Source organism: Rhamphochromis longiceps, linkage group LG10 (assembly GCF_057381845.1).
Source record: "Rhamphochromis longiceps isolate RC_006_pf linkage group LG10, R_longiceps_female_GT1.1, whole genome shotgun sequence".
Classification (NCBI taxonomy): Eukaryota; Metazoa; Chordata; class Actinopteri; order Cichliformes; family Cichlidae; genus Rhamphochromis; species Rhamphochromis longiceps.
Window position 1 is genome coordinate 34877635 of NC_140566.1, and position 14410 is coordinate 34892044.

The following is a 14410-nucleotide window of genomic DNA, read 5'->3' on the forward strand; positions in this document are numbered from 1 at the left end:
AGGTGTGGCTGTTATTCCTCTTTTCCTCCTCCTGCCCTCTACCTGTTCGGTGCTGCTGCTTACCCATGGCCGCTGATTAGACCTTGGGTGCAATCAACAACTAAGCACGGCCTGGTGTGCGCCGCCCTGCCAGGTGAGCCACATTAGAGCAATCAAGGGTGGGCGTGCTGAGTAAACCTTTAAATGCATGCAGCAGTCATTTGACCCGGGTGCAACATACTGAGAGGACGGCAAACAAAGCACTTTTCCACTGTGAGGAAGACTTTGAACAAGACAGGCTATCGGTAAGCTCTTGAGTTCACATTTTGCTTTTGCAGATGTATCTGGGACTATGGAAGCTCAGTTGTGCAAATGTTTTACGCTTAGGGAAATAGTTGCTGCATTTAAGTTTAATTATATTGACAAAAATGAATGTTTAAGTTTGAATAAATTGTTTGTGCAGTTAGTGTTCCCACATATTTATGTTAATTAATATTAAAAATAGTTACCCCAAATCCTTGGGTGGATCGTAAAACTAGTGAATAAATGTTTGGTTTTGATTTAAAGAAAATAATTCTTTGTAAAGAAAATCCTTAGTTAAAGTCTATTAAAATGTTTGTGAACTCTAAAATGTATACTTTAAAATACAATTGTTTATAAAAAAGTGTTAAATGCAAAGAAGACACATTGTGTATATTTATTTAAGAACCACAGTTAAATTAACACAGTTAACCACATGGTAAATGGCTTTACTGAAGTGTATTTTGTTATTTCATCTGTCTTCTGTGTAATTTATCTGAATGGTTAATGAAATGTTCTTTATTTTTGTGTTGAAAGGTTTTTTACCTGCTGCTACCTACCAGCTATCAAACTAGTTGGTCTAAATAAAGTTGAGTGAAATTCAAAGTCTGGTCTTTTTCAAGTGTGGACACCTCACAGTCAGAGGAACACTTGACAGTGGCAGAGTTGTTCTTTCACAGTGATGTGCCCAGGATTACACCATCTGTCATCAACAAACACTGCCAGTCCCCTGCCTTTCCTCTTACCGCTCTCTCTCGTCCTGTCCACCCAGAGCAGCTGGAATCCCAGGTAGCGTCACGCTTGTGTCCGGAGTCAGCGGTGTTAGCCAGGACTCTGTTAGCATCATGATGCTACATGGTGTATAATGTCTCCTTCTCAGACGACGGCGCTCCCTCCCAGCACCACACCCCCGTCTTTTCTTCCTCAGCTCGCTGGGAATGTCAAGTCTATCTGCCCGCAGTATCGCTGCGGGACACAGTGCTAACGGCTGATCCCTACTGTAAACAAAGGATCCATGTGCTGGGTCCCCAAACACAGGTGAAAAAAGTGGAAAAAAAACAGAGAAAAACGACTAAAACTAGCACAAAACGGTAGAACATGATTGCAGAGTCTAATTGCTAATACTTTAGTTATAAAAATGAGAAAGACTGAAACTCAGAATGAGCAGAGCTGCTGTAACAGACTGTCACACACGGGGGGCACCGGAAGTGAGTATATACATACAAATTTTCACCTGGCAGGAGAACGAACAATAGTCTTTTAAGGCTACTGCAGATGTAAACATTCCCCACTAGCTCATCTTAGTTGCTCTCTGGCACAGCTACAAGCCATGTGAGTTCATAGCCCCTCCCGCTAGATTGTACTACCCCAGTCGATTGTCGTAAAGCAGCTGCAAATCAATGGCAATTAAAAAAAACAAAAAGTCATTGCAGAACATTTTATAACAGAACACCCAATATAGCGATATACATATATACTGAATATCACACAATATCAAATAACTAAAGAAACACTGGGTTATATAAACAATCTTGGTTTCAAAATAAAGTTAACACTTTTGAGATTTCTTCACAGGTGTAAATATTGCAGCAGATCTTATTGTGTCAAAGTTACTGAAGCTAGAACACAGAAAAAGTAAGTAGAATAGTAGTTATTCATTTATTTTTTAGCATATAACCTTTTTGAAAATATGCTTTGGCTCACATTTTAATTCAGAAATTTAGTCTTCAACATATAAACATCATCTGTGCTAAGATTTATGATTCTAAAATGAAACAGCAAAAACTTACAGCACTGTTAATCCATGAATGTTAAGGTGTTGCACCGGTCTGTTCAATTGTGCCACACTTTGGACACCATATTTAGGTCTTAGGACTTAGACTTAGGTCCTCCTGCGCCATTTTGCACATTGGGCGGCAAGTGTCCGCCAGCATACTCGATCAGCTGCGGCTGCTTTGGCCTCATCCTATGCAATGTCTATGGCACGTAAGTCATCGATGAAGGTCCTCCGCCATGTTGTATGGGGGCAGCCTGGTTTGCATCTTCCATGGGGTGGGTTACATGTGATGGCGAGCTTAGGCAGTCAATGTGGGGGGTGACGTAGAACATGACCTCCAAAGAGCACACGCCGCTCAGTCACAATGTCCTGGAGGGGACGTGTGGCAGTTCGACGGTGTACTTCTTTGTTGGTGACGTGGTTGTGGTAGGAGACCTCCAGGATTCGTTTTAGCCATCACTGCTGGGCCACATTGAGTCTTTTGGTGATTCTGGCTGATATTTTCCACGTCTTACAAGTGTAGATCGCAGTAGGTATAACGATGGAGTTGAGCAGGCGAATCTTCATCGCCAGATCGATCTTTTGGGGTAGACCGTGATTCATATCCTCGAGTGCCTGCAGTCCTACCGTAATGGGTTCCTGTGTCATCATGTAACCTATCCTCATGACCTTGGTCTTGTTTCTACTGATCCGTAAGCCCACCTTGGCTGCCTCTTGCTCCAAGCATGATGTCATAGTAGTCATGTTTTTCTGGACATCGGCCAACAAAGCGATGTCGTCTGCAAAGTCGAGGTCCTTCAGGCGTGTTGGTGGTTGCCAGGGTATCCCAAAGCCATCTTGGTCCATGGCACTCCACATAACAAAGTCGATGACAAGAAGGAACAGGAAGAGAGGAGAGAGGATACACCCTTGCCTCACACCGGTCTTGATGGTGAAGAAATCCGTATAGCCGTCTTCTGTGCAGATGCAGCAACTGGAACTGGAGGTAGAGAGTTTGGAATATTTTGACAAACTGCTCAGGGATGCCATATGACCGGGCAATATTCCAGAGGGAATCTAAATGGACACTATCAATGCCTTTGTGAAATCGACAAAAGTAATTGAGAGGCATTAAACTCTGTTCGATGATGGTACGCAAGATGAAAATCTGTTCTATGTATGATTGGCCACTGCGAAATCCAGCTTGTTCTTCCCGGAGTTTCTGGTCCACATGCAGTGGATACTATACATGTTGATATTTGCATTAAAGGCGTGACGGCATGGAGGATTACGTAACTCGTGAGCCCCTTTGCCCCCGGTATCGGGGGCGTTGGGGCTTAACTTAAAAAGACCCGCTCTGATGAAAAAGGGTGTGATACTTGATATTTAATTCTTTTGTCCTCAGATTTTAAAACACTGGGAAAGTAATTCTTAAGAGGCAAAAAAGGAGAAAAACAAATTTCTAGGATTAAGCATAAGGATATTTTGACCTCATAAATATTTGAGCATGCATCTTTCTCTAGTGTGACTGTTAAAAATAAGATTTGCAAAATATTTTTGGTCACAATTTAGCAACCATGAGACATTCAAGAATTGATCTACTTATACATTATCTTTACATTATTTGAAGGTTTCTGTAATTTTGCTTTCCTGCAAAGATGCCATGTCCATTTCCTGCCATTAAGTGTCCAGATACATGAGTTGGCATGCAGTATATTGATTTGTTGAGTCATTCTGATTCAATAAAAGGACTAGATGTTACAATCCCTGATATTGCATTGTTTCAAATGGAGAACGTTTCAGCGGGCCCAGGTCTGGGGTTGAGGGGCTGGTCCTCGGCTTGTCCCCCTCTCTGAAAAATGGGAGTCCACATCTCCGAGGATCTCACCTGGATGACCAACTGCTCCAAGCTGGTCAAGAAGGCTCACCAGCGCCACTTCTTCTTGAGGACTCTGAGGAAGAACCACCTGTCCTCAGACATCCTGGTGAACTTCTATCCCTGCACCATCGAGAGCATCCTGACCAACTGTACAACAGTCTGGTACGGGAACTGCTCTGCCTCGGACCGGAAGGCGTTGCAGAGGGTCGTGAAAACTGCCCAGCGCATCGCCGGAGCACCACTTCCTGCCATAAAAGACATCTACAGGAAGCGGTGTCTGAAAAGGGCTGGGAAAATCATCAAAGACCCCAATCACCCATGGACTCTTCACCCTCCTGCCCTCTGGGAGGCGCTACAGGAGCCTCCGGACTAAGACCACCAGGTACCGGAACAGCTTCTTCCCCACAGCTGTCAGACTCCTGAACTCTGCCTCCTGACATCTGACCCACGTTAACACATGGACTGAACATACACACACCCACAATGGACAACTGTACCCTCAAACACACAATAATAACATGGACTGAACCACCACTCACAACCACCAGCACTTTATATAGACTCTGTAGAAATTATCCACATATCTCACTTATCTTAACTGCACTGCTGTATAGCTCTGTGTAAATAATCATTCTGTACATTCGATAATCTTTAACCCTACAACTGTTTACAACTTGCATAGTTCCCATTTCTGTATAACTGTATATCTCAGATTTCTGTAAAGTTATTTATTTCATATTCTGTATAGTTTTTCATATTTATATCCTGTTCATAGCCTGTACATAGCTTGTACTCACTACAGCCTGTACATACTTATAGTTATAGAATATTCACAACATACCTCATACCGTGTACATTATAACATAATAGACCCATTTCTGTAATATACTCACATATCTATATTATTGCTAATATATATTGTAATATATCTATATCACTAAAGCACTTCTGGATGGATGCAAACTGCATTTCGTTGCCCTGTACCTGTGCATGTGCAATGACAATAAAGTTGAATTCTATTCTATTCTATTCTATTCTAAAATGCTGATGGATACTGATGCTCCTCTTGGTTCGTGAAAGGTTGAGCATTGATGTGTTTCCTCTTGCACTCAACTTTCTTGCCTAGACACCTAAGCCCTGGTTGTGTCTCCATGTGTATTTGCCTTGAGTAAGGCTCGTCCTACAACCAACCATTTTTCAGAGAAGAAATAGCTTCAGTGATACATTGAAAGTGGTGTGGATGTGAACCCTATGCTCAAAAAACTTTAAGGGAATTTTTGGTTAAAAAAAAGGAAAGGAAAAGAAGCACAGTAGTTCTTTTTTTATTCACAACACAGGTCAATATTAGGTAATGTAGGTGATTATGGCATCCTCTGGTTACACGAATCATTCTTTAATATGAAAATATGTAATATTTGGCTTTTGTAAACTGTTCTCACAATCACACATTAATGTTGTTGATGATTTATACCTCAAAGTGTTTTAACTGGTGTTCGCTGCTGTGAGTACAGCTATATGTCCATAATTTCACTGATGTAATTAAAAACTATGTACACATCACTGAAGACACATTCTGTACATGTTTTGCTCCCGTATCATTGTAAATGCCCTTTCCTCTGAAACAAGGCCACAATCTTCTGCCTAATCTCTTTAATCTGCAGCCCATAGATGACAGCATTGAGCACCGGCAGGGCTACTTCACCCACAGTGCTCACCATCTTCCTGTGGTCGGAAAGATGAGGGAAACGGTGCAGGATGATGATGATGAAGGCTGAGAACATTAAGATGATGTACAGAGTGAGGTGGGTGGCACAGGTCTGCAGAGCCTTGCTATTTATTGTCTTGGTTTTGCTCCGCAAACACACAGTGGCAATTTTAATGTAGGTGAGAGTCACGCTGCCAATGGAGGAGCCCAGCAGGAGCACGCTGTAGCTCAGGCCAAACACGTGGTTGATGACGACATCCTCACAGGAGAGTTTGAAAAGGGAGGCGTTGTCGCAGTGCACGTTGTCTATGAATCTCCTGCAGCGTGAAAGGCGGATCGTGAGACTGAGGAGGATCGACACCATGACAAACACCACCGCCCACGCTGCCACCGACAGCTTTACCACCATCCAGTTGGTCATTATGATGGTGTAGCGCAGCGGGTTGCAAATGGCCATGTATCGATCAAAAGTCATGGTCATGAGTATAGTGTGACACACGCCTCCATAGAGATTAACACAGAAGGCCTGAACGACACAGACGATGTAATGAATGTATCGCTCCGAGTCAGACACATAAAGATCTCTGAGTATATGAGGAACCACTATGGTGGACCCAAACACTTCATTTACACTCATGTTGCAGAACAGCAAGTACATTGGCTGGTGCAGGCTCCTTTCCATAAAGATCAACACCACCAAGCCAATGTTAGCCACCATGATGAAAATGTACACGAGGAGGAGGGAGATAAAGGCAGCAATAGAGAACTTCGGGGTGACCTTTAAGCCCCCCAGGATCAGGATATCTGCATTTAAGCTCTGGTTGTCCATATTTTACTGTGAATATCCAGTAGTAAGTCCTAGTTTATCCTGTACATCCTGTAGTATTAACGACAAACACGACAGCAGCAATGCACAGACAATCAACAGCAATTTATCCAGCATCAGACAACAGAGGCGATCATATTTGTCACATTTAAAAGTTGAATAAAGATTACCAGACTCTTAAACTGGTCTCTTTCCACATCTGCATTATCAAGAAAGACATTTTGAAAGCGTTGCTCTGATAGTTTGGTTTCTAAAGTTCAGAGCTACTGGAACAAAAGCAGGAGACAGCAGACATCCATATTTCTCCCACCCTCCCATAAACCACCGTCCATGCCCAAACATGAAGAAAGTCCCAGACGCTTTTATGTGTTTCATCAGTAGTCATCAGCTGCAGCTTCACATGTTGGCAGGTCAACTGTTGCTAAGCAACTTCCTCCCAAGACAGATCTGTTAAGACGATGATGCACTGAACGATGTGTTTTATATGTGACACATATCCTTATTGATATATGGTTTTTGCCTCTGAAAGCTCAGATGTTCAGTCTTAATTAAAAGAGTTCACCAAAAGTATTGCATTAGAAAGTACAGCCATTTCTATACTCAAAGGTTTTTAGTGAAGATCAATGTAGATTCACTATTGGAGGGAAATCTTCCCAATGGGTTCGGGTGGGTCGCCTTTAAAATGTATGTTTCCATATGAGTTTCAGATGTTTAATGTGAACAACCACCATCGTAACAGGAGATTTATGACAGGAAAGAAGAAGAAGGCGAACAGACACATTTCATCATCTTTAAGTTAAAGAAATGTATTTTTTTCATGTATTATTGTAAATAAAAATTTTACCAACCATCACTCATGTGTTTATGGGTAGTTTGGTTTTCCTAATGAATGTTATTGGGATTGTTAACCATGATAGTACAACTGCTATTTTTATTCTGATCACATAAACCTGTTTTGTAGAATGTTTCCAGGATCTTTTGTGACTAAAATTATTTTCTAAAAATTATCATTGAAAAAGCTTTTAGACAAATTGATATAACACTCCTTTTAAAAGCTGGCACATTCTGGCTCTTATACTAGAGAGCCCTCTCTTATTTCTCTGTGATGTTCATACATTAGTGTGCTCTGTGGAGAGACTAGTAACCATCAGTGCACGATTTTTGGTTATTTGGCATTGTACTGCAAGGGATAACCCTAAATAAAAATCCTGCAGTTAATCTCAGATGGATGCTACGTTTGTGTGTATGTTTTGCAATTTTATCACACTCACTTCTTTATCAGTGGAACAGTTTTCAGGTGTTCTTACATTAGGCACCTTTTCATCTTTTACAGTTTTTCTCGATTGCTAAAACACATTTCCTGAAACTACGCCTCATATCCTCACAACAGTAAACACAAATCCATAACATCTCACTCAATTTCCCAAACATCCTATTTCCAGGTCAAAATGAAGCTCTACACCCAAAACTATTCACTCCTGCTGAAAAACCAAACTTTGCCCACAGACATCAAACACAAGCCCTCAAAAACACACACACTACAACAGAGTTTTGCACACTGGTACAATTAATTCAAAACAATAGTTCCAAAACAAATAGGTTGCTTATGGTTCTCCCCTTCAAAACCCTTGTCACATGATAAACACAAAAGACGCAACCAATGTATGTACAGTGGCACATTGTCATTCATGTACTATACAGTACAACACACACCAGAAACATTATCCCACCTCAGCATCTTGTCTTTGGTCTGGGTCAGGCCAGAGAATCTCATCCACATCACAGGCTATATTGGCCCCAGCCAGGCAGCGGGGGTAAAATCCTCTTGCATGCCTGATCCACCCCTGGCATGCAAGAATTAAGGTAGCATAAGGAAAAACTTGATATGTCTAGGCAGGCCTCTTCCATGGCCTGAAGGAGGTGAACATGGACATAAGGTTCTCGGTCACTTTCCACCGCCATGCCGAAAATAACTCCTCTATCGAGTTTAGAAAGGGAGAGTATGCAGGCAGAAAGATATTAGAAAACCTTGGGTTATTGGTAAACCAGTCACGAACCAGAGCAGCGCGATGGAAGCTGACGTTATCCCACACAACAACGTAGTGAGGCTGCTCTGGCTGTGCTGGTTCCCTGTAGTCCAGCTGGAACATATGTTGTCTTAAACCATCAAGAAAAGCAAGGAGAAGCATAGTGTTATAGGGTCCTAGTACGGCATGGCGGTGGAGTACCCCTCGTTGGCTGATGGCTGCGCACATAGTGACATTCCCCCCACGCTGATCAGGGACATTTACAATAGCCCGATGGCCAATTATGTTCCTCCCCCTTTTCCTTCTTTTGGTCAGGTTAAAACCTGCCTCATCCACAAAGATTATTTCATGGGGAACAGGCCGTCCTTCAATCTCAAAGATTCTCTACAAAACACATAACACAGTAGAGTCAATCGGTACCCTGAACCACAGTTCAAGAGTGCTGAAATGGCAGCATAAACTGCCATGCTGTGATGGTACACAATACTTTATACAGTATCAAAACTCATACCTGAACATATTCCACACGTTGGTTTTTCACTCTGTCAGAGTTTCGTTCGAAAGGGACTCGGTATGCCTGTTTCATCCGGAATTGATTCTTTCGGAGGATGCGGTCAATTGTGGAGAGGCTGATGGCATGTATGCCTCGAAAAAGATGATCATCCTCAATCACTCTCCTTTGAATCTCTTGCAGGCGGATTACATTATTTGCAATTACCATGTTTACAAGTTCCCTCTCTTGCTCCTCCGACAAAAGCCTTAACCTGCCTCCACCAGGTGGTCGTCTCTGTGTCCTACAAAAATAGAAGCACTCATTACTGTAACTGTCACACAGTCATTTTACAGGCAAATAATGGAAACATACTGAAACTCAAGACACATAAGTTCAGTAACTTAAACGTTACTGTACAAAGCAGTCTTACTGCAAGTACACCTACCTGTTTTCCTCCCTGAAGGTTCTGATGATGGAGGCAACAGTGAAGCGACTCAAATTTGGTTGTACTCGTTGCCCAGCCTCCCTCATAGTCATCCCATGGACAAGGACATGGTCAACTAAAGTGGCTCGAATTTCATCCGAGACTGACTGTCTTCTTGCCCTTGCTCTTCCCCTTCCTTGTCGCCGTCGTTCTCCACCTCCTTCACCACGTCCTCCTCCACCTCTCCCTCCTCCCTGTTGTCCTAGACCACCTCCTCCTCCTCTTTCACCACGTCCTCCTCTTTCACCATGTCCTCTTCCTCCACCACGTCCTCCTCCTTCACCACCTCCTCCTCCTCTTCCACCACATCCTCCTCTTTCACCATGTCCTCTTTCTCCACCACGTCCTCCTCCTTTGCATCTCTTTGGATCCATTGTTTCAAACCTGAATGAGCTGACTTTGGCCCTTTTATCTATCCATCGCAGGTTCTGATTGGTGTGTGCTAAATTTTGACTCCTAGTGTTTCCACCTGGTTAATTGTGTGCTAATTGAGCTCAAGCTATGCTGACTTAAGTTAACATTATTGCATGCTAGTGCTTTCTAAATGACTACATGGTGTAAGCACTGTAAAATGTAGGGATTTGTGTGTAGAGTTTTGCAGTAACAGTTCACCAAATTTGAGTCATGTGTCAAAGCAGGGAATAGTGTTTATAGTTCAGGGAAATGGGTGAGCTTTTTGAACAATAGCGTTACGGTTTTGAAATTTTAGTTTAGAGGCCTGGTTATAGTGTTTAAGCAATCGAGAAAAACTGTAATATCCACCAGGCTGCATGACAACTGATGCATGCATGTGACTGAAATACAACCTAATTCTAATCTCGAGGTATGGTCACCTGGTGGATGTGAACTATAATTATATTTAAATAAGCATATTTCTTCTTACTTAAATATTTATTTAGATGGCAAAATCTTTCTAAAGTGCAACAGCTTTGAGAGGAATTGTTGTATCTCTTTTGGCTGCACACCAGTCAAAAGAGATACAACTGAGTATAACGAGGAAGCGATGCAGAGTAATAAAGGGAATCCCAGTAAATAACATAATCATGCAGACAAAGAGGTAGGTGCTGCAGGTCTTTAACCCTTTAAGACCTACCATAGAACCAAGTCCGCCAGAGCTTATATTATATTTTTACATGCTGTGGAGCCATTTTTGGGAGCATTTCAAGTTGCTATACATCAATACAACCATTATAGCCCAGATTTTAATAATATGTATTCATTAAGTACATAGTAATTACATAAATTGCAAAAAAGTGCAATAAACTACAAAAAAATTGAAAATCGTTTTTGCTTTTTTAACATATATTTGTAGTTAGAGAAATTTAAGAGTCTTATCCCTCAAAACTGTAATTACAAAAAAGTTGCACAAAATAGTTTCCCACCACAGGAAATTTATTTTGAGTGTCTTCATAGTTTTATTTTTGAAATACACCAATTTTTATACACTGCAGGAAAAACGAAAATAAATATTATACTGCAAATTTGCAAAAAAGCAGCATATGCATCAAAATAAACTATTTCCAGCAGTGCAATATGAGTCCTAAGCATCCCAGAAACGACACAGAAAGTCATAAAGTCAAAGATAACTTTTAAAAAGAGCAGTATAGGCCCTGAGGCCCTGATCGCAAAAAAGACTACATTTCCGCGAAAATGACGTCACTTCCGGTTTCGGGCAGGTAATGGCGGAAATCCAAAAGTTCGCGCTGACGTCTATTCCAACGTAGGAAGTGTTTTGAACAGCTGATCAGATCGGTAAAGCGTGTTTCTGGAATATTATGTTTTTGTTCCTGCAAGGGCTTTTTATGCAGTTTTTGCAAAGCTTTATGTGGAAGGAAACCGTGACCTAGGACAAGCTGATGGCATCAGATGTAAGTACAACTCCTCCGGTTTCATATGCAAAAAAAATTATTGTGCTAGCTCACGTGGTTGCAGTGCTATCGGGATTTAAAAATAGTTACGCATAACAGAGCGTTCCCGCTCCGATCGGCTCTAAAGGGTTAACCCTTTAAAGCCGGTCAGAGCAGCACGCTCCGTTTTGCGCAACTATTTTTAAATCCCGATAGCTCTGCAACCACGTCAGCTAGCACAATAATTTTTTTTGCATATGAAACCGGAGGAGTTGTACTTACATCTGACGCCATCAGCTTGTCCTCGGTCACAGTTTCCTTCCACATATAGCTTTCCAAAAACTGCATAAAACCACTTGCAGCAACAAAAACATAATATTCCAGAAACACGCTTTGCCAATCGATCAGCTGTTTGTTACCTGCCCGAAACCGGAAGTGACGTCATTTTGCGGAAATGTAGTTTTTTTTACCATCAGGGCCTTATGAGCCTATACTGGTGTTTTTAAAAGTTATGTTTGACTTTATGACTTTCTGTGTCATTTCTGGGATGCTGAGGACTCATATTGCACTGCTGGAAATAGTTTATTTTGATGCATATGCTGTTATTTTTGCAAATTTGCATTTTAATATTTATTTTCGTTTTTCCTGCAATATATAAAAATTGGCGTATTTCAAAAAGAAAACTATGAAGACACTCAAAATAAATTTCCTGTGGTGGGGAACTATTTTGTGCAACTTTTTTGTATTTACAGTTTTGAGGGATAAGCCTCTTAAATTTCTCTAACTAGAAATATATGTTAAAAAACAAAAACAATTTTCAATTTTTTTGTAGTTTATTGCACTTTTTTGCAATTTATGTAAGTACTATGCACTTAATGCAGACATATTATTACAATTTGGGCTATAATGGTTGTATTGATGTATAGCAACTTGAAATGCTCCCAAAAATGGCTCCACAGCATGTAAAAATATACTATAAGCTCTGGCGGACTTGGTTCTATGGTAGGTCTTAAAGGGTTAAGGCTTTACTGTTCAAAGACTTATTCTTGCTGGTCACACAGTCCACCGTAATCTGAGTATAGGTCAGCACTATTGTACAGAACCTGTGAACAGGATCACAGTGAAGGTGAGCCCATAGACATTGTTAATGACCACACTGTCACAGGACAGCTTAAACAATGAGGGTCACAAAAAGGGTTTGTGATCATGGTCCTGCATCAACTTAGCCATATGGTCAGTCCGAGCAGAACCCCGACCAAAACGAAGGCCACTCCCCAGGCCAGAACCGTCAGCTCGATCATCATTTTGTTGGTCATTATGAAAGCATATCGCAGAGGGTTACAGATGGCCACATATCTGTCAAAAGCCATAATCATAAGCACAGTGTGGGAAGTGGTGACATACATATGTGTGGTAAAAGCCTGAATAAGACACTCATGATAACTGGTGAGGCGCTCAGATGGAGGCAGCAGAATATCTGAAAGCAAACGGGGGCTCATGATAGATGATGATGAAGATTTTGGTCGATGAAAACCAGGAGTACGATTCCGATATTGGATGTCATAATAAGTATGTAGGAGAAAAGGAAAAGGAAAAAGAAAAAGATTGGATATTTGGAAACCTCTGAGACCTTTAATCCCTCCAGCTGCAGAGTAAAGCTGTTGAATGTGTAGTTTTCCATCAGAAAGTATCCAAATAAAAATGGCATATTTGTCACATATATGGCTTTTTTCCAGAATAAATGAGACACGTCAGGAACCAAAAATTCAGGTAAGAGTGGCAGCTTTTAAGAACTAAAGGAAATAATTTGAACCAAGATTTATTTTTAGTTCAGACACTTGGTAGTCTTTGGGCTATACATTGCCTTTTTACTTAAACTGAGATACTTTTCAGCCCTCCCACAACTCTGGTCTCATTAAGTGGTTCAGAAAATGGATCTTGGAAAGAGTTCCCTGATTAATTAAATATTACAGTTTTTGCCCACTGCTTGAACACATTTTGCAAAACTCCGCTCTCTGTGCCAAAACTGTACACACAAGTACACATGACACAACACTGGGAAATATACCATTCACATCTGTGCCAAATTGAAACTCTACTCCCAAAACCTAAACTCTGCTGTCAAAACCTAACATTCCTTTGTCAAAATGTAACTCTGTTGACAAAATGACACATACTTGCATCATATGCAAACACTGACAGATCAGGGGGAACACACTAGTCTTCTTTATATAAAACACTGCAGTCCTTGATTTCCATTGTTTATTCAGAAGGCACATTTACAGGAGACACATTTTCAAACAACCAAAAAAGCAAATAGACCTACTCAATACTGTACATTGCAGTACCATGAATTCAGATAAAGCAAAAAACAACAACAACAACAAAATAATACTGCAATAGAAAAAACACTATACTGTAAACACAAAAAACCATGACAATTGTGCATAAGTGGGCTCATGGATCCCGCCGTCTGTTGGGGTCTGGCCACAGGACCTCATCAACATCGCAAGCAATGTCCTCTCCCGCTAGGCACCGGGGAAAATATCCTCTTGCATGTCGAAACCATCCATGGATTGCTGTCACCTGAATGTCGCCGCAGGCCTGTTCCATTGCCTGCAGAAGAGGCATGCGGGCATGTGGTTGGCGGTCATATACTCGCCATCTCCAAGCCGAAAAAAATTCCTCTATAGGGTTTAAAAATGGTGAGTAAGGGGGCAAGTATACCACTTCAAATTGATTGTGGTTGGAGAACCAGGCCTGGACCAGAGCAGCCCGATGGAAACTGACATTATCCCATATCACCACAAACCTGGGCTGATCTGCTCTGTTCTGTACAACTATATCATGGAGAGCATCTAGAAATGTGAGTATGTGTTGGCTATTGTATGGACCTAGTATTGCATGATGGTGCAGAAGCCCTCGAAGGCATATGGCGGCACATAATGTGATGTTTCCCCCGCGCTGCCCTGGGACGTGCACAATTGCCCTTTGGCCAATTACATTACGACCCCGTCGTCTTGTTTTGCTCAGGTCGAATCCAGCTTCATCAATGAAAATGTATTCATGAGGCTGTGCAGCTCCATCCATGGCCAAGATTCTCTGAAAAAAAGG

General features: G+C 41.5%; 1 protein-coding gene, 1 long non-coding RNA gene and 1 pseudogene across 2 annotated transcripts; all 3 read right to left on the reverse strand.

Moving 5' to 3' along the window:
• Nucleotides 1–5509: 5509 nt before the first annotated feature.
• On the reverse strand, nucleotides 5510–6448 carry LOC146661317 (olfactory receptor 4E1-like). The gene has a single exon (XM_085419724.1). The coding sequence runs from the start codon at nucleotides 6446–6448 to the stop codon at nucleotides 5510–5512; it is 939 nt and encodes a 312-aa protein (XP_085275850.1).
• A 1732-nt stretch (nucleotides 6449–8180) lies between these two features.
• On the reverse strand, nucleotides 8181–9614 carry LOC146661318 (uncharacterized). Its single transcript, XR_014913481.1, has 3 exons — nucleotides 9411–9614; nucleotides 8984–9266; nucleotides 8181–8856 (listed from the first exon to the last, which is right to left on the reverse strand). It is a non-coding gene; the product is annotated as an uncharacterized LOC146661318 (long non-coding RNA).
• Nucleotides 9615–10362: 748 nt separating this feature from the next.
• On the reverse strand, nucleotides 10363–14156 carry LOC146661319 (olfactory receptor 4E1-like; annotated as a pseudogene).
• Between the last annotated feature and the right edge of the window lie 254 nt (nucleotides 14157–14410).